Raw genomic sequence first — 26,867 nt, forward strand, 5'->3', positions numbered from 1 at the left:
CGTTACCGCTTCAAGAGCCATAAAATCAGGCTGCTAAACACTGGTTGTAGGTTTCCACTTTTTCTTGGCTCACAGGCAGGATCATAGGAGGAAAGCAAGGAACAGTGAGGGGAAGCTACTCAATTCAGGTTCAAAATATCCAATGTATTCACACCTGCATCACCGAAAACGTGGTCTTCTGGTTAAAGCTACAAACCTCACATGTGGATTTTGTCATTCCGATGATTTTTGGCAAATTTGAGACTCCATTCTCAGAAACACACATTTAATACCTCGCTCCTGCCCAGTACAAACACAGACAAGCTGTTACAGGCTGAATGTGATGGTTAAAATAGGGCCTCAGCAATGACTTTGTCCCACTCTGCTACATCTGAGTGCAACCACATCATCCATTATTGCTCTATTTGGGCACGGATTTTGCCCACACCAAACTGTTCATATGGTCTCTGCATTTCACAGACCTCTTTGTGCTAATGTTGAGTTCAGGATCTCTCCTGCCTAACAAAACACTGCTACCGAAGCTTTATCCTGCTTGAAAATACAATGCAAATATAAAAAGGCAATTTGCTGCAACAGAAAGTGGCCATTCAGTGTTTAAAATGTCAGTTTAAAATAAGTTTAGCAGCAGTCTTCTGTTCGAACAGCACTGGCATAGCCCGGCTCCTAAAGTTCAGCGTAATTCTCCTCAGCCAAACTAAAACGGGATGCGATAATTAATTAAGATGTTCTACAAATATTCTATTAAAAAAACTCCAGCTGTCATGGGAAAAAAGATGCTGCTCTTTCCTGCCAAATTCCACAAAAACATATCCAACATCCCTTCGTTCTCCCTCCTCCTCTTTTCCATGCCCCTAGTCCCCCACCCACATGCAGAGGACACAGTTACATCATTCCAAGTACAAATCTTTTTGCTGCCCTCATTTCCCAGAGATTAACGATCAGACAGCTCAAATCAGCTTTCCCTGCTGCACTGAAGTCAAACATTAAATGGCAAAGCCCAAAGGCTTCCAAGGCATTTCAGTCAGAACAACCCGAGGTGTGCCAGGCACTGGAGATGCCTCAATTTACCTTAAGGGACAGAGCAGAGAATTACAAAAGTCACAGGCTAGAGGATTTTTTTTTAGCCATCATAGTTTACTTGGAGTCAAGGGTTGTGTCAGTATAAAAGGGAGATCCAGAGCCACAAATAAATGGGACTGCACAACGAGGCAGAGCAGGCTGGGGGTTATGGAGGATGAGGAGATGGGAGTCATAACCTTTATGGGAATAAAGGATGGAGATGAACCTCTCACCAGGGAGCCCATCAGTGCCTCCATGGAAGTCACACTAATTGCTTCAAAGTAACCAATTTAGAGTAATTTAGAGTAATTCTTGCTCCGAAAGAGTTGAGGATCAAGATAACAGTAAATGTGGGAGTTATTTTTACTTGCATGCAGGCCTGAAGCAGTAGCAATCTTCTCCTCAGCTCTGGGCAAGCTACCAAAGAGGCCTGGGCTTGTGCTGAGACCTCAAGCCCCATCTCCAGGACAGCCATACTCTGCTCAAGGGCTGGAATTCTACCAGGAATTGGGACTATGTGAGGTTGGCCCAAGCTCCCCAAAAGCAAAGTGGCTCTTCCAGCTTCCCAAGGCCAAGGCCTACATGCACGACAAAGAACATTCCCCAGTTAGTCAGAATGTCAGTGCAGTGCCCAATTACCAACCCTACTCCTTTTTAGTGCCAGCATTATCCCAAGGCAGTCTCTATCCCAAGGAATACTACTCTGACAGGCACATCAGGGCAGAAAACGGCCAGAGGGCTGTGTTCACCAGCTGAGCTTCCCTGAATGCAAAGGCAAGGGAAAAGGAGGACTGCTTCTGGCACTGGGAGGAAATACTCTCAATTATAATCTGAACTGATGGGGCCCTCTGCATACTTGAGAAAGGAGAGTCCATTAAAAACCATCCCAAAAGCTCAGCTCAGGTAAGCATAAAAGCTGGGCAGTGACCAGATCTGTGCCGGAAGGGGAGCAGTGCCACAGGGAGAGACACTCATCACACGTTTGAGACAAGTCCTGCCTCAAGAACAAGGGAAAGGGGCAAAGGAGAGGCAGAAGAATTTACCAGATCCCTCAAAAACCAGCAGGATTTGGTAAAACATTTTGAACCAACAACAGAAATCGTACCTGTTCCAGTTCAGATTCAACCAAGACTTCAAAACAACAATTTGCACTGAGTGAATTAACACATTTTCAGTATTAAAAAGAAACAACAAACAAAAGCAAAGAAACAATAATTAAATCAGTCACAACCTGACTGATTTGATACCACTTTTACTTCAAAAATTGGAACACATGACATAAAAAACACCCACAAGACATGATGTTTGCCTCTCGAGATTATTTCCGGAGCAAGCCATCATTCTGAAGAACCCAAAACAAACCTATTTATTATCTGAGAGGATAAATGAGGCTCAAACTCATTAACAGCCCCATAAGTAAGTACACAATAAAATAAACAGTCTCACAGATGATAAGCAAACATGATACAGGCTGTGGCTACGGTAAGTCAGCCAGGGACAGCACTGAGCTCACAGAGACCCTGGAAAAATACTGGTACTCAGCAAATTACGGTCTAGACAGTCTCCTCTTTTCCCAGAGGACATTTATTTCCTCCTAGACAGCTGCACACACTATAGAAGAAACCTTAAAACCAACCTGCCCAAGAAACACAATCTTATCTTCAAACAAACCTTTTTTAGGACGGGGTTTTGTTGGTTCTGTAGCCGCTGGCGATGAAGAAACCTGAAAAGACAGAAACCAGGAGTAGTAAATATACCAGGCAAGGTTTCTTGAAGCTCTGTTCCAGAAAATAATCAGAAAGGACAACTGGCAAATCCCAAAGGAGGGCATAAAAATAGCAGCATTGCTGCTGGACAAACTCTGGCCTGCCAAGCAAGGCAGAGATTTCTGTTCCACAGCTCGATTAAATAAACACCCTCATTGTACAGCACATCCCTGCTCGTGGGGTCACTCCTGATCAGCAGCATCCTGGGAAGTGATCTTTACCTTGCAAAAAACCAATACTGGAGCATTTAAGAAGCTCATTAGAGATCACACAGAAAATAAGTCAAAAACATTTATTATAAAGTATTTATGAAGTTAATTAGGGCAAAGCTGTTCCCAGGGAAGCATCTGAGTGGGCAGGATGTGAGCACAGGGATGTCCCACCACATGGAGGGCAGGGAACCTCCCCCTGCAAACACTCTCCAGAGCTCCCAGTCCGTGGAAAATAAATCAATTTTCTATGATTTTCTTACTTTGCATCAACCATCAAACCTTCACAGAAGAGAAACAGGTTTACACAGGGAAGTATTTTTATTTTTCACTTTGCTTTTTGAGAAGACACAACACAGGATTTTATACCTGTGTCACCTCCCCTCTCCTTAAAAAAATAATTTTTAAAATCAGAGATTCAGCCAAGCTTTGTTCATTGCAATGTTTTGGGGACATTTTCTAGTTGCATCTTTTTTTCTGGAGATGGGGTGGATCAGAGATGCTGTGACATGAAAAATAACCCAAGAAAGGCTCTTCCTTTTTTTTTCTTACTGTTTACTTTTTTGTTTCTTAACAGTTTCTAAAATTTTATTGACTTTTCTGATTCCTATTGTAAAAAACTGAGTTGCTATTTTCACAGAATTCCCAAACTCTGAGCACTCCATCCTCAGCAGGAATAAGCAGCACAAACACCTCATTTTTTAATATATTGCAATCTTTTATAATCTGCATATACATCATTACAACTCTGAGTCCTCTCACTCAGCTCCGTTAAGACTTTTCCTGGAGTTTCTCCTATTTCCTCCTCACCTGAGTAACTTTCTACTCATCCTTTTGTCCAGATCATTTCTAACTACACTGAACAACCCAGGCCTGGTACTGAGCCCTGCAGGGCTTCACAGCAACCACCCTCCAGCACAAAAAACGTATGGAATTATGGAGTCAGTTGGGTTGGAAGGAACCTTAAAGCTCATCCAGTGCCACCCCTGCCATGGACAGGGACACCTTCCACTGTCCCAGGCTGCTCCAAGCCCCAATGTCCAACCTGGCCTTGGGCACTGCCAGGGATCCAGGGGCAGCCACAGCTGCTCTGGGAGTTCCATCCCAGCCCCTCCCCACCCTCACAGCCAGGAATTCCTTCCCAATCTCCCATCCAGCCCTGCCCTCTGGCAGTGGGAAGCCATTCCCTGTGTCCTGTCCCTCCATGCCTTGTTCCCAGTCCCTCTCCAGCTCTCCTGGAGCCCCTTTAGGCCCTGGAGGGGCTCTGAGCTCTCCCTGAGCCTCCTTTTACTCCAGGCTGCACACCCCCAACTCCCCCAGCCACTCCTTGTGCTGCAGTCCCTTCTCCATCTCCATTACTCTTCCCCTATTCCAGCACCTAATAATCGCTTATTAATGTTAACTACTTTAGCAAAGGCTGAATTTCCCTCACGTTTTCTATACCAAGTGTGCAGATTAAAAACTCGCTCTTCAAAAGAACTTGCCGCCGCCTCCACCCTTCACTTCCTTTCCCCTCCGCTCATCTCCCCTCCCGTCCCTCGCCCCTCCGGTCCCTCTCGGTCCCCTCAGCCCGGGCGGCTCTCGCCCCTCACCGTAGCGTCCTGCAGCTCCGCCATGGCCGCGGCGGGCCGGGGTTGCCATGGCGACCGCCCGCCACTTCCGGCGCGGCCATGGCGCGCGGGGCACGGCGGGAAGGTGGCGGTGGTGACAGGAGGACCCCGGCCTCCCCCCCCCGGCCCCCGTTTAATGTGGAAAAACACCCGAATAACCACAGAAATAATAAAAGGTCCGGATTTTGGAAGGTTTTATTGGGGACTCCGCGGCGTAGAGGGAAATGAGGCCGCCAGTGAGGAGGGACGGCCCGGGAAGCGCTGAGCAGCCGTGGCCCCGCTCCCTCCCCGCCCCACAGCAGCAGCAGGGAGGGAGGCTGGGATGGCAGAGTTTGTTTATTTTCCTTTGTATTTCCACAGTGTCTGTGGGGACGGTGTCCAGCCAGCCAGGTAATTCACGTGCGAACGCCTGAAACGCGGAGGAGAGGAAGAGCAGCAGGTTCTCCCACAGCACAGGGCTGTAACACTGTCTTTAGGCTTGCCAGCAGCCAGCGGGACGGAGGACGCCACAGACCGCGGTTCCTTTGGGGTGGAGTGCCCACATCCTTGGCGTATTCCTCTGGGAAACACGGAGTGAAAACCGACCGCCTCTGTGCTTGCACCTCCCCAGCCCACCTTGCTGCGGCTTTCACGTGTTTCAACGCAAGGACGGAGAATTCCCAGCGGGAATGGCAGGGACGGACACGGGCAGGGCCGCTCCCACGCAGCCCTGCGCCATCCCACCCCTCCAGCAGCGCCAGGAAAAGCACCGGGAAAGCGGCTGCACTCCCTCACGTCTGATTTCCAGGGCAAATAAAGGGAAAAGCAGGCACAGAGGGACAAAAACACATCCCTGGAACGTCGGTAGGAGCGGTGAGGGAGCCGAAGTGACTCCACTGCCAGCTGGAAAGAGCATCCCGCGTTGCAGCCCTGCCTGGGATCTGCTTTTTTTTTTTTTCATTTGATCCCTTCACAGCTTCCATAGCCCCTGGAAGCTGGCAGAGGGGCAGGAGGCTCGGAGAACACTTGCCTGGCGAAAAATACCACAGAAGGAATTCCTATACAGGAGTAAATTTAATAAAACCACCACCAATTGTTTACTTTAACATAGCTCTTGTTACAGAAATCATAAAAATGGACTCAGTAGCTAAACTCATTAGTTCTTTCCCCTTTTAATTGAAAAATACTCCACTGATTTCAGCTTCTAGTGCACTAGATGGAGTGTTAAATAGTTGCCAGGACAGGACGCCCAGTGATTGAGCCCAAAGCAAACACAAAGACAATTCCATCAGCTTTCCTTTTCAATGTTACGACTCGTTATAATGAAGTGAAAATTAAAACAGCAAGAAAGGGTCCATTTGACAGATGAAAGGGGGAGGGAGAGAAGATCCACAGCCGAAATCTCGCCGGAAGTCTTTGGAGAAGTGGTGCAGAACACCCCTCCTTGTCCTGCCTCGGGATCCAACACAAACCTCTAAACACACACACAGACACACACACAGACACACACACGCCTCCTCTGGGATCAGAGCACGTGTCCTGCGTGCACGGCTGGGAACAGAGAGCTGCATTTGGGCAGGTAAAGATCTGGGGCCGAAAATAAACCGAGAAAAAGGCAAGGCATCCTGAACCAGAGCTCCAGGAGCTGCAAGGGGCCGCGTCCGGCGCCAGCAATGGATACACACACACACACAAACACACACCCACACACACCTGGGGGAGGCCCTGGACAGAAAGGAACTGCAGGAAGAGGAGAAACCCAACTGCTCTGGAAAAAGCTTTCCAAAAAGAAAAAAAAATAATAAAATATATATAGATATATTCAACTACACCAGCACACGCTTCCCCCTCCCCAGCCCAGGGAAAAAAACCAAAACCAAACAAAAGAATCGAACTGAAAGAAAATGCACAGCAAATAGACATAATCTTGAAGATTTTTAAAGAATAAATATTTTTTTGTAATTAAACATTATGCAAACACGTGCCACGCTTGCTCTTTGTCCATGCATATGCGCTATATACAACTTTGAAAAATACTGTGTTGTCCTCTTTTTGTTTTAAAAGTCATATACAAAGGTTGGGTTTTTTTTTTCCTTGCTGTGTACCCCCCTCCTTCCCTCCCCAAAAATCCTCTTTACAACGAACCAATCCACATTCATCCGTGTACTTGGGTGGCAGAGAGGAGGAGGGGGGCGGGAGAGCCACCCCCCTTACCAAAGTCCATCAAAATGGCTGGTTTGGACATGAAAAGCAGTGTCAAGAAACTGGTTTAAGTTTCATCTGTACTACACACAGGAAAAGAAAGAGAGAAAAGAAAAAGGAGTCGGCTTGGAGGATGAAGCTACGTTACAAGTTAAAGTTGGAGGGTTTTTTAGTGCGTCTGTCACACTCTTGGCCGCCTAGAATACTGTTGTACAATGGTTTATCTACCTTTTTTTTTTATTACAATATAATTTACTTAATTTTTCTGTTAACAAAACAGAATCCCGGTACTACAGACCAGCAGTGTAAGAGGCGGAGCAGCGCCCTGGGTGGGTTTTATTGGAATTGCATGAGCACTCTAGGATGGGAAAGGGTTCAGAGTTCATTGCTGCGGGGCCGGGCTCAGTCCTCGATGTACTCCCACAGGTCCTTCTCGTAGCCTTCATGCACGTGCTGCAACAAAACCCTCCGCCGGCTCTCGCAGTATCTGCAGGGGACAGGGACAGCATGGAAAAGGCACGTCAGGAATCACACAGCATCCCTGGCACCGAGTTATCCAAACCTACTGCACGCCTCACTTCCCAAAGAGGAGATCCCCCGAGATGGGAGTTTGTATTTACAGCCCGTTAACAGCACTAATTAAGACTTTGGTTGCTCCAGTCGTTCAGCTCTAGGTCCCTGGCTGGAAAACCAGTGTGCAAATTGGGAGTTCTTCAGGCAAAAGTATCCCCAGAGCCCCTACAGCTGAGAAACCTTCAGGAATAACTGGAAGAGAAGGAAGCAGCAGCTGTGGTTGGAAAAAGCCTGAGCACAGGTTGGTGGTGACACACGGAATGGGATGAGTTCTCCTCAAACGTGGCCTGGTGCCTGCTCTGAGCCCCATCAGGACAACAAAAATCCATGAGTTAGCTGGGAAAAACTAGCTGGAAGTGTTCAAGGCCAGGTGGGAGGGAGCCACCTGGTCTAGTGGAAAGTGTCCCTGCCCATGGCAGGAGGTGGAATAAGATTTACTTTAAGATCCCTTCCAACCCAAACCAGTCCCTGCTGAAAACCTCAGGAGTACTGAGAGTTCTGCTTCCCAGGGGAGATGGAAGCAGTCCAAAGGGTTACTGGCCTGGATGGAGAGCAGGTTTCACCTCACATCCCAACACGTGGCTCTCAGAGGGACACTACACCCTTGGAGTATTTCCACCTATGCTGACTGAAAACTGCTGCACATAAAACTGATCCCGGAGTCCAGGATCACTGATCCTGAGGAAAAGGGGTATCACAGAACACAGCAAAGGATGCCATGGTCATTTCAGGTGTGTCAGAAGACAAAAAGCACAGAAACATTTAAAGAATTCAGGTTCCAAGAGCAAAGTCTAAACAAGCATCTGAGAGGCTCTGGCTGCTGGGAAGCCAGCTTGCTCAGCAGTGGTCAGACATCCCTCAGGAGGAATCTCCCAGTAGGAAGCCATCCCTGACCACAACACACACTAACACCTGGCAGGAATTCCTCACCTACCGCTCAGGACCTGATCAGAGTGACTGATTTATCCACCAGAGCAGCTGTGGCTCCCCTCACTGCTGGCAGCTGGTGTGAGACAAACCCCCATACACAGAGTCCCATTGATTTTCAGGAGCATGTGATGGCAAACACGTGGTCTCTGCTCTCCCAACTTTAGTTATTTTTCTGCTGGGGGGAGGGTTAATCCTGTTTTCTAGAAATGTCTTTGCAAGCAAAGAGATCCAAACAGCTGAAACCAAACCAGCCTGGAGGGCAGTTCCTGCAGCTTCCCAGAGCTCTTTAAACCCACCTCAGTGACATCCTGCTCCCAGTCTTGCATCAAAGGGCACCGTGCAGGACATGATTGAGACATGACTGAACTGGTTAATTAGGGACCTGCACGGGCTTGACAGATGGAATTCTCTCTTCCCAGAAATGTGAAGGCAAGTTTGGGATACTGTTTCCAAGCAATTCAAGCTATATTAGCTTTTCATTTCATCCCTACAAAAGCATCGAGGTTCAGAGGACTGAAGTAAACAAGCAGCTTCATCTGAAATACCGAATTAATGGTGGCCTTAAAGGGTAAATTATAAAATGTCTTCAAAAAGAAGGTCAGGAAGTCATGTCCAGCCCCAGCTGTGCTGCCAAAGTTGGGCAGGATGAGCCACAGGCACACCAGAGCTTAACAGCTCCTGCCACGTCCATTGAGTCCTACAGCTCACCCTACTTCAGATATTTTCTTCCCCCTAAGCCAGGCATAACAAATTCAGTGATTTTGGCAAAATGCCTCAGAAATGCAAGCCCTAATCCTGTGACTCATCCGCATTTTCAGCTTTGTACTTTTCCACTGTGCAGAAATTATTCCCCTGGGACTGAACAAAGCACTGGCATCTGTGTCACCTGGACCCCAGTCCCCTGCTCCCCCTCCCAGCTGGGCAGGCTGCTCTCTCCCTCTTCCTTAGGGACAGCTTTTCTACACCCCCGTTTTGCACAAATGGACCCAGAAGACAATTAAAAGAGCCAATTGCTCTCTGCTGGCAGCTCATCCTAGGCCAGAGCTGGCAGCTTGGAACAACCAAGTCACTCCTTGTTCTTTGGCCCTCGCTCTGCAGATTCCATCCTGGTGCTGGCCATTCCCACATGCTCCTTCTGTGCAGGAACAGAAGTGTACTGAGAGCCACTGCTTCTGGACACAGGATTTCTCCCATTCAGGGGCTGGATCTTCCAGCTCCTGCTCTGCAAAGCAGATGGGAGGCAGAGCTGGGAGCCTCTGCCCGCAGGCTGTCACCTCCCCCGAGAGCTGGTCCCAGCAGGGACACAAAAACCCACTGCCAGCATCTGCGTGAGGGCTTCTCCAGGAGGATCCGGGGCTGGCACGGGACAGCGCTGCTGCTCTCGGATATCCAGGGACTGGCTGATCACAATGGGTGGCACAAAGCCAAGAGCAAACAGCTTCCCAGGGATGTGGCTCTGGAGAAACCGTATCTTGGCAAGTGCTCAGGTCACTACCTGACACAGGGAATGGCAACACTCAGGCAGCTTGGAGAGAAAGGAGTATTCCAACACAAACCTGTACTTATCCTGTACTTTCTGCTTTATGTCTTGCAGCGAATCTTGGGATATATCTCGCTCCAGGTACCCAGAAAGCACCTCTGTAGCATTCTCTAAGTCTGCTTGGTTATTCTGTAAAGACAAAAGAAAAAAAGTGTTTGAGATGGGGTAAAGGAAAGGGGATTTTTATTTCAGCATAACTGGAATCAGTACCAAAATACAAAAGGAGGATTAGACATCACAGAATCCCAGACTGATTTTGGGTGAGAAGGGACATAAAAACTCATCCAGTTCCACACCCTGCCACAGGCCACCTTCCACTAGACCAGGTTGCTCCAAGCCCCATCCAACATGGCCTTGAACACTTCCAGGGATCCAGGGGCAGCCACAGCTTTGTGATTCTGCGACTCCTCCAGCAGCCGATCCTACACAATGCCCAGGGAGCCTCTAACTTTTGCATGACGGAATATCAAACCAGACTAACTTGGGTAAAAGTGGGGACAAGAGGCCTCCAAGCATTAAATCTTATTTCCTCAGCTTTGCAATCTGAATTCCTGACAACCCCATTTTCTCCTACCTCAAAGATAATGGACTGATTATTCTTTTTGAGGTAGAAGGCAAAGACGTAAGTGTACATGAGTGTGGCACGACACTGGCAGAGGACGTCGACTGCTTTCTTCAGGAACTGCACCTCGATCCACGACATGTTGTGCTGCTGCATCTCCTCCATCTTCTGCTTCACCTGAGCGTAGAGCTTGTGCTCGAAGCGCAGGCTCTGCATGTGGTTCATGTAGCGGTTGCAGTAGAACAGGTACCTCTGCAGGGCTGCTCGGGATCGCTGTGTTAATTCCCATTAGGGAGAAAGAGAACAAATTATTAAAACAAAGTAACGGCTGCAAGAGAAGTAAACCCTTCACAAGGCTCTTCCTGACCCAGAGAATGAGCTTCCTTTCCAAAGGAGCCTCCTCTCCTGTCACGTTGGGCAGACGGCTCAGTGTGGCCCCGCTAACCCTGGGAAGTGCCCTGGGCACTTCCCAGCACAGCTCTGACATCCTCACTCCCAACCTTGGAAGCAATTACAATCACACTGCTCAAGCCTCATCACTTTTGTATTTCAGCTTCTCGACTCAAGGTACAGCATTCAAATGCTCCCAGTGTCATGACAAAAGTGAAAAGATGATGTTTTGGTGGTGGTGGTGGTTTTTTTTTTTTGCTAATGAGGAATTCTAGTTACTGTGCTCGTGCTAAGAGGGCAATCTCAGGTTGATTACAGAGCAGGGGAAAAGCACCATGTGCTAAATAGTGCAAGACAACCAAGATGACTCAATACACAGTCATTAATCTTACTTTCTTCACACTGACAGACCAGCTGTAAAAAAATAACACCACGGGCATGGTTCAACTCGTGTACTGTGGATGTACAAAGGTAGCACGTACCAGGCAAAGCCATCCCTATCTTAAAAGTCAAAAGACTTAACTGTCCCTTGGATTTGTGCCCAAATCCGTGAATTCCTTTAGGGCGGATGTGTAGGTTTACAGAAAGCACACCACAGGGCTGGTGATCTCCCTCATCACCAAAGGTTATGGACTCACCTCCTGTGCATCCCTTGCTGCCTTTGCATCATCCTCATTGTAGCGATTACAGTTGTACCTGTAACAGGGACACCGATTCCACAGATTTCAGTCCAAATCCGTGCCGTTTGCACCACGACCTCCTCGCCTTCCAGCAAGGCACGCTCCCGAACTCACCAGGCAGATCCGTGGGGCTCCCAGGGGCCCAGACACACCCAGCAGAACTCCGCCTTGCAGTTCTGGTTCCGACAGACCATGTGGTTGCAGCCCCCGTCCTTCTCGATGGTGACGTGGCATTTCGGGCATTCCTGTCCACAGGACAGAGAGCACCGTTAGCAGGGCAAGCACGGAACCCCAAAAGCCTGGGGAACTTGGAAGGGTTCCCACGGCAGTCAGACAGAGCACATCAAGTGAAATACATGATTTAATTCTTCCCTTTGGACATCAAGATCCTCTTCAGAGTCAGGCCTTAAAATACTTCCAAACCTGGAGCAGTTAGATAGAAAAAACTTAAGGAGTAACACATTTTATCTATGCTGCTCTCACAGAGGGACACTGGGTGAGTCACTTCATGACCTTCCCCAAAATCCCAGCAGAGGGGTGGTCTGTAAGAGCCTGGGAAGCATCTGGCTTTCCTCACCACCAAGTGTCTGGTCCACTCTGGGTCTGAGACTGAGCCGGAATCACGCTGTTACCAATCCGAGACACCTGCAGCTGTAACACGCCATCCAGAAAGGAGCTGAAAACATGCAGCAAGACTCTAGTGTGCTTCAAAGAAGCTGCTGTCAGCTAAAAAGACACTTCTCTTCCTGAGATGTTTCCACGTTTCCCATCAGGTCCCTTTTTTCCCTTCATGTGACACCTCACTGAAGACTTTTCCATAAAAGCTCACATGGGGTTTCCCTTTCAGGAGTAAGGCTTTTGACAAATGTGAGTATCTCAAAGGGCAGCTCTGCACAGGGAAATAACTGGGGAATATAACACCAATATCATGGTCTCCATGAACTTAGAAATCAACAAATCAACAAAGCAAGTACAGAGAAAAAAACTGCATAAATGAAACCAAAGCCATTTTTAGGCTGAATCAGCTCCTCATCCAACTCATCCCATAACCACACCAGCCTTCATGGAGTTTCTGCACAAACCAGTTTTTATATACAAGACAATTACAAACATATCCAAGCCAGTGATACACACACCTGTAAAATCAGCTGCAGCTTTTGGGTCAGAAGCACGCAAAATCCCCTCCCTAGTCTGGAGCATGTCTTTGCTAACCAAAGCGAGCAGTTCCTACCCTGGCATTCAGATAAACTCTCAGCAAAGGAAGAAACCAACATGCACAATCACTCCATAACTGCTACTTGTACACAGGACACATCCAACAGGTTCTTGTACACCCACTCTGAGTGTCCCAACTACTACTGCATTTTATATGAGTTTACCAGTTTGTATTGTCAGGGACAGGAGAATTTGCACATCAAACCAATGGGATCAAGCAGCAACCAAGCACAGAAGAGGAATTTTCCAGACCTGCCTTCTTCCCAGTCACCTGTGTTTGTCCTTCAAACTCAGTACCTGTACTACAAACAGAGTAAGTGAAGCACAATGGTTCCTGTGCTGGTCCCCTCAGGGGCACACCACCAAGATGTCCCCCAGGACTATCCACAGGATGGATACTCAGCCAGGGGAGCTTGTTCCCAGTTAGCCTGTGCAGTTCTGTGAACTTTGGAGTCAAAAATGGTCTCTCCTTCGAGCAGAGCACTCAGTGCACCATCTATTTCCCTCTTCCAGGCAGCCCTCCTCCCTCTTCCAAACCTGCACCAACAAGTCAAGACTCAAATTTAGCTTTATGCCAGCAATGTCCTTCCCAACTGTGCAGATCCCTGCTCAGTCTGCTCATCAGCCAGGGTGCCTGTAAGTACAGACAGTGGCCCTGTTCCTGTCACACCACGGTGACCACAGGGCACACAGCCAGAGTGGTTTTTCAGAGGAGGTTGTGGAGCTGTGCAGTTCTTCCAGACACATCTCCTGCCATCAGGTGCCAACAACACCCGTGGGAGATGCAGCCGATCCACGCAGCTGTGCTGATTCCTCCTGCTGAGCAAAATCCTACAGCTGCAAGAGAGGGAGAACAGTTCCCAGGTGACCTGCCAAGCTGGAGAGGTGCCACGGGCACATCCCACCACAGGGATGTGGGGCCATCTCACCCCCAGTGAGACTCCATCAGGAGGATGGAAATTCTGCCCTCCTGTCTTTGCGGTGGGACCAAGCTCTCCAGTGTGTCCACAGTGCTCAGGGCTTCAAGCTCTGGGATGCAAACTAGGACAAGAAGACCCTTCCAGTGCCTGAAGGGGCTCCAGGAGAGCTGAAGAGGAACTTGGGACAAGGGGGAATGGCTTCCCACTGCCAGAGGGCAGGGCTGGATGGGATGTTGGGAAGGAATTGTTCCCTGTGAGGGTGGGCAGGCCCTGGCACAGGGTGCCCAGAGCAGCTGGGGCTGCCCCTGGATCCCTGGCAGTGTCCAAGGCCAGGCTGGACATTGGGGCTTGGAGCAGCCTGGGACAGTGGGAGGTGTCCATGCCCATGGCAGGGCTGGAACTTGATTATCTTTAAGGTCCTTCCAACAAAACCATTCCATGATTCTACCATCTCATTGGAGCCCTTTTCTCACAGGAAATGCCATCCTTTCCAAGCCTTTATGCTCCTCTCTAGCAGAGCACAAGAAAGAGGTGACACAGTATCTGCGCAGATCCCTGAAGCTGTGCAAAAGTGTAAAGTTGAATATTTTAAAAAATTAAAGCCATGAAAAGTACATACTAAAGAAATGCTGGACACCAGCAGAAAAAGAAGCAGTAACTACTCAAGTCACCAACACAACAAGTGGGAGAGATTTATAGATTAAGGAGGATAGGGAAGGAAGATCTCCCTGAGAATTACAGCTATGCAACAACCCAACAGGCAGCAAATCAAGTTACTAAACCTGCAGATTATTGTGCACGTTATCAGTCACAGCACAACGCAGAAGTGACCTCATTAACATTGTTGCACTCCAAACAATTCCGTGCTGGGCTTGGAAACAAAAGCCTGGGCAAACCTGGCAAAGGAGAACAATCCTGATTTTGTTGTAAAAGTCCATGCATACATAAAGAACCATAAACCTCAGCTGCTCTTTTATGAACAGGAAGCTAAAGAGAAACACGTTTCTTATTTCAGGGCAGGCGAAAGAGATTAGCTCTTTCCAGAGTTCCCAGAGGAACTGGTGGACATCAGCCTCCCACAGCCACATTCACAGTAATGCCTTCACCTCTAACCCATCCTATAAGAAGGATCCTCAAAAACCACAGGGATTTCTTAATGAATTTCAACAAAACCCAAAAACTTAATTATGGCTAGCACAAAACAGTACACTGTTCCAACACCTAGAGTCACAGAGCAAAGCTTTTTAAAACATATTTTAAACACCAGTTCATCTGAAAGAAGGAGATGACACTTGGGACACCTTTGGAAAAACACTGACCACGGCTCTGGTGTGGTGGGAAATGAAGGAGCACAGTTTGGTGCAGGTGCCCAAGAGGATCCTGTGTCCTGCCAGAAATTCCACATGTTAGAACAAATGCAGGATCTCCAGAAAGTACAGAAGGAGCACTTGTTCAGCCATTAAAAAGTGACCTGAAAAGGGAGAGATGTGTGCTCATGCCATTTTATCTCGTGCAGGAGAGAAAAACAGCCAATGTTTTTTTTAGAGAAGAATATGTGCCTGGTTTATCCATCAGCCCTTCAAGCTCTGTCTGGTCTGGGAGGGAAGGATGGGGATGTGCCAGGAGCCAGAAGAAGCAAGGCTGGGGTGTTTTTAGTATCAGATGAACAACTTTCATTAACACCAATTTCAGTCCCACAGTAAAAAGCAGTGCCTTGAGTCAAGGCCGGCACCATTACTGCCTTTATTCCTCTCCCTTTGGTATTCCAGGAGACAGAGATTAACATCGCTGACACTCAGGTTCCAAACAGGTTTCCCCTCCTCCTTTTAGACCACTTCCAGATAGTCTTGGTACACCTTAAGAGCCCAAAATAAATGCACAAATCCAAGTTTTTCTCTTTTCTCGTTCCTTTGAATGTCCACATAACAAAAGCAATGGATCTCAGTGGTTTCTTTATTCCCAAATACCTGAAACCTGCCTAGTTTAACTCAAGAAAGGAACTACTGAAGCACCAAGTTCGTCAAGCAAACTGAAAAAGGAAGAAATATGCAAATCCTTGGACTATTCAACCCCGTTCCTCAAGAAGACTGAGGACTACAGGCTTGATAAAGAACTTGTATTGCCTTATCTCAACTTTAAATTAATCTAGTTAAGCAGAACTCATGTGAAAGTAGCTCATTTTAAGAAAAAAGCCATCTACTCCAGCACACTCTGCTGCAAGGGCTGTATCTTTTGTAGAAGGAATTTAGGTCGCCTAAGTGCAAGTAAATGAATGCAAAAGAATAAAAAAATCATATCAGAAACCACAGAACTCACTACTCAAATCTCCTCGTTTTTCATTCAGACCACTCTACATAATTCATCAAAAAATGCATCGCATCATTCCAGTTTGGGAACAGAACCCAATTCAGCTGGGTTTCACTTTTTTATTCTCTCACACAATTGCCTAATTTTCCTTTCCAATTCCATCTCCCAGGACAAGCCGGAACAAATGTATCTCACATTCTCCCATTGCAAAGGATTATCCAGATTTCAAGCCCACATTCCAGAGGATTGGTATTTTGCTCTTACACCTTCATCTTGGTATGACAGGAAGTCTCCTTCCCTGAGAGGAGCCCACATGGGACAGGACTCACGCCTGGATGGCTCCAGAAAGTGCTTTCCAAAAGCCAGAAACAGCAACAGAGCCCGCAGGCACAACTGAATTCCTTGGAGAGCTGTTCCCACTGAAAATGGGGATTTTTGCATCTCATGGTACCCGATTCCTTTCTAGGTTCTTCAAAATGAAATTCAACACAGAATTTAGGCTGTGAAGCCAACAGTGCAGGCACAAGTTGTGCCTCACCAAACACGGCTGCCCTGCTTTCCTGCTAGGAACCGTAGAGAGAGAAAGGAGGGATGGATACACACTCCAACTGCACAATTCCCATCCCAGTCCATTGCTACAGCCCCACATCCAGACAGCACTTGGGTTTCTCCACGCCTCTGGTCAGGGACCAGCAGGGAACTGGGGCACGAGGGAGGTGGCTGCAGCCCCACGATCCCAGGCTGACCAGGCTCTCCAGAGGCTGCGAAGCTCCCAGGGCACACACCCCAGCAGCCAAAGCTGGAGGTTCCCACCTTCCCCAAGGCAGAGATCAGCATGAGGGTGGGTTCCTCTCCCTCCCAACTTTCCCCTCAATTGAAGCCAGCGTCAGCTCTGAGAGAAGAATGCCATATTGTCCTTCAGCTAATTCAATGGATACGGATGCCACAAGACTCCAGGACAGTTGGATTGCTCAAATGTCTGGAGTGATTACCCTGGTGGCAATTATTCTCCCTGTTGCAGCCTGGGCTCCTAAGTATTTCCCTGTAGGAGTGTCTGGGACAGTATTAGAGGAAGTAGCTTAGACAGTGATGTCCAAGGACAGCTCTGCTGCTCCCACCAGACCACAGGTACCAACAGAGATGCAGGGCTGGTGGCAGATGCCACTCTCCAGATGGGTGCTCCCCACCCCCAAAAATCATCTTATTCCCAAGGCAGGGGGAGGTACAAGATGGGGAACCCCAAGATCAGCCTCCTGAGGGCTTTAACTGGAAAAACAGGGCTGTGGCTGTTCCAGTGTCCCAAATATGTGAGACCCAAGGCTAGCAGTGTTACACTCTGCCTTTTCCAAGCTATTGGGTGCTCTTCCTCAGGTTTAATAGGAGCAGTCCCTGAAGAGCCAGCAAACTCCAAACAAACCTGGTTCAGTCCCCGAGCCATGTTGGAACACACTGAGACAAAGCCAAAGCCCCTTTGGTGACACCGTGAGCTCCAAGCAGGGCCCCCACGGCCCCACTCCAGCCTGATCTGAGCTGCACAGTGGGTGTTTCTCTGCCACCATAACACAACATTCCAGCTCGATGAAAACCAGGCAGCCAGCCCCGGAAAGCAGCGAGGCTGCTGCAAACAATGCCATTAACCACTTACATAACAGAACCAAGAAAACAAAGCAGCCATTTCCTCACTCCCTCCCCACCTTCCTCCTTCAGCTGGGAGCCCCAGAGCTGCTCCTCACCCCCCACAGGATCTGCTGCTTTTGTGTCCTTGCCACCATGACAACCTTGGTTTTAATTTGTCCCAAAGTGATCAAATGCTAAAGTTTCAGGCGAAGGTGGGCTAAGTAGAAGGAATCATTAACATAATGAAATCCCAAACAGCTGTTCTGCCTGTCTCCACCTGGAATGCTGCCCAGCGGAAATGAAGGCTCCTCTGGAGGCCAGTCCCACGGATTTGAAGGCAGATGTAAATGATCCCAGCCAAACGGAGCCATTGGTGGTGGTAACATGTTCCACACATGGAATGGGGCATGGATTTGCTCAGGGAAGCCACCGGTGCCAGACAGAAGCCCAAAGACTTAAATCTTGAGCTTCCTTTGGGTCTCCAATTAACTGGTTTTTTCCAAGCACTTTCCTTCACTGAACTTGAAGAAACTCACCTTATTCCAGGCATTAACACCTGTTTGCTCTTCAAACAAGAGCACTTCAGTATACTGTGGATTTTAAGGCTTGCTCTTAACACGGAACAGAAAAAACAATCCTAATGCAAGGAAGTAGATTGATGTCCTTTTCACCTGACAAATCTATATAAAATCTCTATATAAAATATGAAAAACCTCTCACCTTTGTGTTGGCTGCAATCCAATTGGAGGTTTCACTGTCATCATCACACTTCTTAATCCATTTCTTTAACCACTGTCAGAAAAATGATTGAAGAAGAGCGTTAAATCTAACTGGAGGAACTACAAATGTTCCCAAGACACCTGCTCACATTAAGGAAAGGTACACCCAACCACATGGGAATAGTGGGGTGTTGGTGCTGGAAAACTGTGCAGCCACAATCTAGTGGCAGACAATTCCTGCAGCTCCATTCTCATCCATCAAGCACAAGCACCCAGCACAAACACTCCTGCAACGAGTTTGCAGCTCTTAAGCTCAATCAAGACAAACTTCATGTTGGACCCTTAAATAATAAGGACATTTTGGCTTTGGGGTGACTAACTGTGGCCTTCCAGCACCTGAAAGGAGCTTACAAGAAAGATGGAGAGAGACTGTTCACAAGGGCCTGGAGTGACAGGACATGGGGGAATGGCTTCCCACTACAAGAGGGCAGGGTTAGATGGGATATTGGGAAGGAAGTGTTTCCTGGGAGGGTGGTGAGGCCCTGGCACAGGGTGCCCAGAGAAGCTGTGCATGCCCCATCCCTGGAAGTGTTCAAGGATGGGGCTTGGAGCAACCTGGGCTAGTGGAAGGTATCCCTGCCCATGGCATGGTGTGGGACTAGATAATCTCTAGTGTCCCTTCAAACCCAAACCAGCAAAACCAAATTGGTTCCTTCAGTACAATGGATCACGCCGGACAAAGCACCAGACACCTACAGGGACACCTCATACAGGAATGCTCCTTGTCCAAAAAGCACCTTCACTCCTCTGCAGGAGGTCGCAGGTCTCACAACCTCCTCTTCCAGACAATTCCCACCTGGATGAGGCACTGTTCCCTCACAAGGTCCAACTGTGAGGCAGCCAGTAAAGGCACCCAGTAGGATTTCACTGCAGGTTCTCACGCTGTGATTTAAACAGATGAGCTACTCTGCTCCCTGGTGGGAACAACAGCTGGGCTCAGTGATCCCTGGGGGCCCCTTCCAGCTCAGGATAGTCTATGATTCTATGGACAGCCACAAAAACTTGGGCTTCAGTGCTAAGTCTTGCACATAAATTGATTTAAAACTTTTTCAAAACACAGATTTGGGAAAGAACCTTGATGTGCTCACCTTGCATTTAACAGGATCATGCCAGTTTTCACCGCAGTTAAAGCTGTAAGGGAAAGAAAAGGGGAAATAAGCAAACAGGGCAGATGATTGTACTAGTAATTAAAACAGGGGAGGTTTTCTTCTGGGCTGTTCAAAACCAGTCCTAAGGAAACTCAACACACCCCTCTTCAATCCTGAAATCCCTCAAGGGCCACTTCAAAACAGTGGCAGAACAAGGGGAAATGGCTTCCCACTGTCAGAGGGCAGGGTTAGATGGGATTATTAGGGAGAAATTCTTTACTGTGAGGGTTGTGAGACACTGAAACTGGTTTCTAGAGAAGTCACCCCTGGATCCCTGGCAGTGCCCAAGGCCAGGTTGGATGGGGCTTGGAGCAGCCTGGGATAGTGGAAGGTGTCCCTGCCATGGCAGAGGGTGGAACTCGATCGCCTCTAAGGTGCCTCCCAAGGCAGAGCAGTGTGGGACTCCATGAACACACACAACACTTCAGGGCAGTGCACACAAAGCAGTACCAGCAGCTTTCCCTGGTGGCTCTTACCAGAACTGACGGCCACATTTGCAGCGCACGGGTTTAGCATCCGGGTATTGGACTTTAACGACGTGGTGGCAGTCGGGGGCAGGACACCACTTTAACAGTCGATTACACTGCGAAACAAAGCACAAACCCCACATCACACAGGAAGGAGGTGCTCAAGGACAGCTCCTGCCCTGCATCCCTTTGCCGTGGCTGCCAACAGCTAAGGAATTAAAACCAAACCCACTGCACCCATCACTTCTGGCAAGGACTGAAAGCTTGATCCCGTAACAACTTCCTCCATGGGCTCTACAGGACAGCCGAACCCACACAACTGGGAAACTGAGACAGTGCAAACATCTTGCAAAGCACCTTTCTCCAAGTTTATTTTGAGGCTACAAAACTATCAGTATTTTGCTAAAGTATTTTTGCAGTTTTACTTCAACTCGCAGAATGTTTAATGAGTGGTGTTGTTCACAGCATTTCCTGCTTTCCAATCTGAAGTATCTCAGGTAACATTCAAGAGTTATTTATAACTATTATATAACTGTTATAACTGTGTAATTCTGCTTCTCAGAACCCAGATAATAAGCAACAGCTCTTGCATTCTCTTTAGGTCTTTTGTCCTGAAGTTTTTCTAATATTTTCCTACAACTGTCTCTGTAAGGCAAAGGACTATAAAACAACCCCTGCATTCACACTTGATTAGAGACTATGCAAAGAAACCCTGCTCTGCAGTTCTAAACAAGCCTCCAGTATCTGGCTGGGTACGTGTGTGAGACAAAAACAACCTACAAACAATTAAAAATTTCTAATAAAAACTCACCTCTACAAAACTATTGGTTATTAAATGCTGGTACTTTAATTTAACCTTGGAATCTGTGATCAGACGCCTGTGGGAAGGGAAGAAACAGAAAAATTGTAGCAGAAATCTCGTTTATCCCATACCCAGCCATAAGTTAGGACAAATAGGTTTGATTCGTCCTTCTGCACTTGCAGATACTTTTTGTACTCACCTGTTCGCTATTTATTTGTTAGACCATTTATTATTATGAAAACTACATTCATTGTATTCAATATTTAAATACACATATAAATATATTAGCTTCAGAAACAGAAAGCTCACACAGTTCAAGAGAACTGAACCTCTTGGTGTGAGGATTTTTATTTTAAAACACTTTCCTGAAGAGCCCAAGAAACAAAGCAAGTAATTTAATCAGTTCATTTACATAAAACACGCACATTGTGTGGCAAATCCCTTTAAAAAGCTCCAGAACAACCCTTGTGTGGTTAATAACTCTGGGAAGCCTAATGTTAGCTGGGTTCCAGTGGAATGCTACAGCTTCAGCTTAAAGGTGTTAGAATCTATTTACCATAAAAACAAAGTTGATTTGAATTCAACATCACTAGGGGTGTACACAACATGGACTTTAAATTAATTCCAGTCTGCTTGGAACTGGGAGAGCAGAGGAAAACTGACTGATGGGAACCCTTGACAAGCATGGTGACCACTCTTCTCCTGGGCACACCATCCCAGCTGGCATTTGCAGACTGTCCAGCCAAAATACATCCAAAGTAACTTAGTTATGGATTGCTGAGCACTTCCAAAAATGTCTTTTAGCTATAACTGAAGTTATATACACTGAAGTGTCTTCCCAATATATCTAAATATAAAGCTGGACTAACACACCCTGTGTAGCATTCCTGGTTTAAATCCTTCTGTGGAATGCAGCTTTATACAGGCCATATCATGGATAAATATTGGAATTAATGGATTTTCCTTTCCAGCTGCAGCCAAAACTAAGTGTACTCCTGCATGTTATCCTTACAACACTCCCTGAGGAGCGGCGTGTGCCCATGGGATGAGCACAAATCCCAGCCCTGGACAGCTGGGGAGCTCCTCACTCAAGCACATGCTGGTTATTACATAAATCACAGCACGTGGCAGCTCAATTCCCAGGGCTAAAATAAAACAAATCAGCTGACAAAGCATCTCTCCTGCAATTCTGGAGTCGAACTTACTGAAGTATGAGAAAACAATCTGAATTTAGTATGAATTATAAATTTCTTTTTTTTACCCCATACTTGGGCTTCAAGACATACTAATTATCAACTTTGGAAATGTACTGAATTATAACAATATATCAGGTACTGGAATTTAAATTAATAGTCATGCCATGACTAACCCGAGCACATAATCCACTGGTTTTTTGCTTATCAAAATGCTTTGATTGCCCCGATCAACATCACCAGGTCAAGACCTTCAAGAATTTAGCTTTGAATATTATTGTCTTTTGGCAAATCATAAATGAAACTAGACAAATTAAGAGATGAAACCCATGCTCAGAGCCCATAAATCATATTAATTTTGTGTTCATATCACTTGGAAACTGAGAGCTGGAGACTCTGTAAACAGGAAAAGACCTAAAAAGTAGTAATTAAGGACACAGAAGTGGGTGCAGGTTCCAGTTGAGATCATTTACATTTTTGTCATATATATTGACATATTCTAAGACTGCCACAGTTGTCCATTCTGGCTTTTAAAAGAAAGTTTTTCAAAAAATGCACCTTCCTCCCCACAGAAATGCAGGCAAGAACAGGGAAAGGTGGATTTTTACCTCTAGAAACAGTTTCTAGTTTTACTCAGACAAAGGGGACCTGTTTGCTTTAGCACCCAGCTGCCACTGCCCTATCCCAGGCCTCATCCCTGCCCTCTCCAGCCAACGGGAATCCCACAGCACTGCCCTCCTTTTCTTCCATCCTTTCCTTGCTGCTGCTGCCACTGCAGCCTCCAATGGTTTCAGCTACTCAATTTCACATGCACCGTTTGAACAGCTCATTCCAACTGTTGCAATCAAGAAAACACTCAAAAAAGTCCTGCTGAGAGCATTTGACTCCACAAATTGAAGTTCAACCTCTGGTAAACAAAAATCTCAATCAGGATACTCAAGATATGCCAACTTCAGCTCAGTTTCCACCCACTGGCCTCTACAAACCACCCCTCAACAGGGCAGGAAAGCACTTCAGCTACTTCCATCCAGCCTACACTCCATGAGTAACAGAGAGCCAAAATTGGGGAAATCACTACTCTGAAAGCAACTGATAATAAAAACCAGCAAATTAATATCAATGAGTGAGTCAGGCTTCAGGAAGGAAAGAATAAGGTAACAGAATAAGCCTCTATTGAGATGCTTTTTAGCAAGAAGAATTAAAATGAACTTGAACAAAGTTTAGGATTATGAAGGATATTGCTCATGCAACAGCTTCCCCCAGTACAACAGAGAAGGAAGCTCATGGAATTCACTGCTCCACCACGAACTAACAGTCATTCTACAGCTGGACAACTCAATAACTCCAAGGACACAGGCTGACACACCAGCTTAATCAAATCTTCTGTTTGAGGGTCAACTGCTTCCTATCAGAGGGCAAAAAACACACCCTGAATCAGCCCTTAGGACTCCTGTCCTCTGACTCACCTATTAACCACAGCTATAGGGCTTGGGGAACCAGTGGGTTGACCTGGGTAGAAGTCCTGAATTCTGACATAAATCGAAGGAAACAAAATGCACAAAGCACTAAAACAGGGTTTGGAAACCCTGGTGTCACACTGACCAAACTGGTCAGGGACTCTTTCCTCCCAGTGCTGTCACATGGGGTTGTCACACCTAAACAGGAAGTTAAGAGACATTGTGGGATCAAAACAAACAGTTCAGGACAGGCTTGTCTGCTGCCTACAAGCCTCTGTGCAGTTTGTTATAAGCATTTGAATAGCACACGAGTAACACAATGGAAAGAGAGAGCAAAGCCAAGAGCATTACTTACATAACTGTATTGTCGTCCACTAAGATATCACAGCCATGGGCAGGGCATGAAATGGTCTGAAAAACACAAAAAGGTCATAGGAGGAACAGTGCTTATCCTGGTTTTGCATCACAAAGAATTCCAAGGCAACAGACTTTATTACAATCCACAGCCAAAGGAGCGCCTTGCCTCTCCCACCACATCCCAGGTGTGCCACTGGTTCCTCCTTCCCCAGCCCAGATACCTGCACCAACTCCACAGAATTCCCTCCAGATTCACCTGTAGCAGAGGCTGCAGCCCCCAAACCTTTGGGGTTTGGGTTTTCTCTGTCATTCTTTTGGATGTCTTTAAACTTCAGCAGGGGACACTCTCCCCCATCTCTCCAATACACAGAATTTCCAGAAATAAGCCATGAGGTGAGTTGAGATTTTACCTGTCCCATGCCTTCCTCCATTATTTTGGTAGTTAAATATTCACTCCAGCACTGCATACAGAACTTGTGTCCACACTCTAGGCCAGTGAAGTACTGCAATGACAAAGAACACGAGACATTGCCTCATTTTATCACTGGATTCGCTCCATAATTTCGTCCTTCTTGGTGCTGTGCAGTTCATCCATCCCATCCCTCATTCCCCACACCACACTCGAGACACTGCTAATCGTTTTGCATCATCACCCTACAGAACATTGCCAAAGCAGCCTTAGTCACTCTTCCAAAGCGAGACTTTAATCCCCAACCCCAGCAGCAAGAAAAGGTGTGGCCTGTGTTTCCATCCTGGCCCATTTAAATTTATCCTTGTTTAAGGAGTGTATATGGAGCACAGCACGGCTCTCTCCCATGTAACTTTGAACATCAGTCAAATAAATACAACACCAAACAGGTCACAGTGATAAGGATACAGAGTCTTCATTCCTCCTATTTTTTCCCCTTGGCACATGTGGGTGCTGCCCAAAAGTCCTAGACCTCCTCGGGGAACTTCCCCCTGAAACCCAGATGCCCATCAGATGAGGACACTAAAGATCCTGATTGGCAGGTGTAAATTGCTAAATAAAATTCAATAATGATCAGCTGTCACAGACAGCAGCAGGGACAACTTCATCCTTGTCTGCATCATCTGCACAGAGCTGTCAAGATATCATCTGGAACTGAGCGGTTACACAAGGGGTGGAGAAGCAAACACTGCTGAGGAAAGACTGGAATTAAAGTACTTTTCTCTGGTCAACTTACAGCTATTTTATACCCAGAGTCAGCACCAAGGAAAACTGTACTTAGAACACTTCACTTGTACCACTATAGAGGTAGTATTTGCTGGCTCAGCTTTGCAAACCAACTTCTCAGCCAGTGAGATAAAACCAGAACTCCACCCTCAGATACCATCAAACTATGAAACTCCACAGAGGAAAGAACCCAGAATCCTCTGTGGAACAGCCCAAAACAACAGTAGGATGGTGGTAATTGAGGAAAGGAGAATCCACTTGAGGACAATGTTCTTCCCAAACCGCCTCCTCAGCCATCATCCCACAGAGGTGCAGCAGCTGTGCTGTGCTGTCTCTGGATGCTCTGGCACGGGATTGCCCAGGGAAGGTGCCTGTCAGCACCCTCTTCCCCCGGGCTGGCAGGCTGTGATTACACTGCTCTGACACTCCTGCCACCAGCACAGGCTGCACCCTGTGAGCACCAACACGGGTGACTCTGACCTGAGCATCTGACTCGGTTCCAGGTAAAAATAGAGACATCCACCCCAAAAAAACCAACGAAGAGATCAGAGAGGAGGCTGACACCTATGTGGTGCCAGGTACACCGGCTCCAAGAGTGAAAAAAGACACCTTCCAATTTCTGAACCCTTATTGAGCCAGATAACAAAGGTACCTGATGCTCCACAGAGGCTGCTGTGGCCAAGTGACGTCTCCTGGAGATGCAGAGTTAAGAGTAAAATCACTTTAACATCTGTAACTTTTGGGATGCCACAGTACGAAACCATCCCAAAGACAGCACTGACTTTTCCCTGAATTTTGGCTTCTCCACATGTGATGGGAAGCAAGCACAGACAAGGGAATCATCCCTTACCAAACCCAAATACTCCTGCAGCAGGCACACACAAGGAACCACCACAGAACACATCTTCATGCAAGACCTGTTTTGGTTATTTCAGGCAGGGAAAAGGTTTGCTAAATGCCCACAGAAAGGCAGCCACCACCACACTTCCTCCCAGGCTGCAAGGAATGCAGAGAATCTCTCAGCTCTTTTCTTTACTTTGAGGGAGTTCCCAATTATTTTTGGCTCAGCTGACAGTAGATGTCAAGGGAGCAAGTAAAAAGGCCAACATAAAACCACCAAGGACGGGGGGAGCAGTGACTCCTTAGGCAGCTTGTTAGCCCAGGGGAAAGTTCTGCTGTCACCACATCTGTGCTCAACATCTACAGTCTGGACAAAGCAGGATGTTCCCAAAAACACGCCAAGCCCACTCTCCAAGGAACCTGAGGGTGGGAGGCAAGAGAGAAGGAAGGCAAAGCCATGACCCTCCCAGTTCCTGTCTTACCAATAAAGGTGTCGCCCAAAATAACTGCTGGGACCTGACACTGCTTGACAGGGACACAGAGCAGGTAAAACATCTCCCTTAAGTCCTCAAACTTGCTGGGTGAGAGCTTCCAATGCCTCGTTTGGCAGGTGCTTCCCAAAACCTCAAACCACAGTTCTTTGGAGGTGACTGAAGAGCTACAGAGACTTTGTGGACAGAGGAGAGGGGATATTCAAGACTAACATTCCTGCAACAACTACACACTGGAAAACTTCTTAACACTCCCAAGCTCTCTAGCTTTCCACAGGCTGAAAGGGGCTCACAGGGCAAACCCCCCACCCCCCAGCTTTCAAGTGGAAAAAAAATTAGCTGATCATTGCAAGGGGATTTTCAAAGCTGAGATTTCAGGTTGGGCACTGAACATAAAAATAATCCTAGAATTTATCATTCACATCGACTAAAACAGCTTCAAAACAGATTTCAATCACCTTAGACACAGAAACTAAAGCCTTTTACAGAAGAAATAATAAATATTAGTTTTCCTATAGGCTCCAGCTTTTTTGTAGGGCAAAGAAACAGAGGTTCCCCTCTGATGTCTTTTAACTTAAT

The 26,867-nt window shown here is 47.1% G+C and overlaps 2 protein-coding genes across 3 annotated transcripts in view; both read right to left on the reverse strand.

Annotated features, from left to right (window-relative positions):
- BBS4 (Bardet-Biedl syndrome 4) overlaps positions 1-4,650 on the reverse strand; it is a gene marked incomplete at its 5' end in the record, with an annotated part of 33,954 nt that extends 29,304 nt beyond the window's left edge. The window contains 2 exons of one of the 2 annotated variants that reach the window (XM_082290696.1): positions 2,731-2,782; positions 4,627-4,650. In XM_082290696.1, the coding sequence (XP_082146822.1) occupies positions 2,731-2,782; positions 4,627-4,650 (76 nt within the window). Of the gene's footprint in view, positions 1-2,730; positions 2,891-4,626 lie in introns of those variants that run through there. The other variant, XM_082290695.1, reaches the window with a different exon arrangement.
- Positions 4,651-6,528: 1,878 nt separating this feature from the next.
- The window catches only part of ARIH1 (ariadne RBR E3 ubiquitin protein ligase 1), a 49,729-nt gene continuing 29,390 nt past the window's right edge, over positions 6,529-26,867 (reverse strand). Inside the window, exons 4-14 of the mRNA XM_082290918.1 lie at positions 24,173-24,265; positions 23,761-23,816; positions 20,765-20,831; positions 19,963-20,069; positions 19,427-19,469; positions 18,280-18,351; positions 11,615-11,745; positions 11,459-11,516; positions 10,443-10,703; positions 9,885-9,997; positions 6,529-7,312 (exon numbers count right to left, since the gene is read on the reverse strand). Of these exons, the coding sequence (XP_082147044.1) occupies positions 7,228-7,312; positions 9,885-9,997; positions 10,443-10,703; positions 11,459-11,516; positions 11,615-11,745; positions 18,280-18,351; positions 19,427-19,469; positions 19,963-20,069; positions 20,765-20,831; positions 23,761-23,816; positions 24,173-24,265 (1,086 nt within the window). The 3' untranslated portion in view covers positions 6,529-7,227. The remainder of the gene's footprint in view (positions 7,313-9,884; positions 9,998-10,442; positions 10,704-11,458; positions 11,517-11,614; positions 11,746-18,279; positions 18,352-19,426; positions 19,470-19,962; positions 20,070-20,764; positions 20,832-23,760; positions 23,817-24,172; positions 24,266-26,867) is intronic.

The sequence above is a fragment of the Coloeus monedula genome (genome assembly GCF_965178545.1).
Source record: "Coloeus monedula genome assembly, chromosome: 14".
Taxonomy (NCBI): Eukaryota; Metazoa; Chordata; class Aves; order Passeriformes; family Corvidae; genus Coloeus; species Coloeus monedula.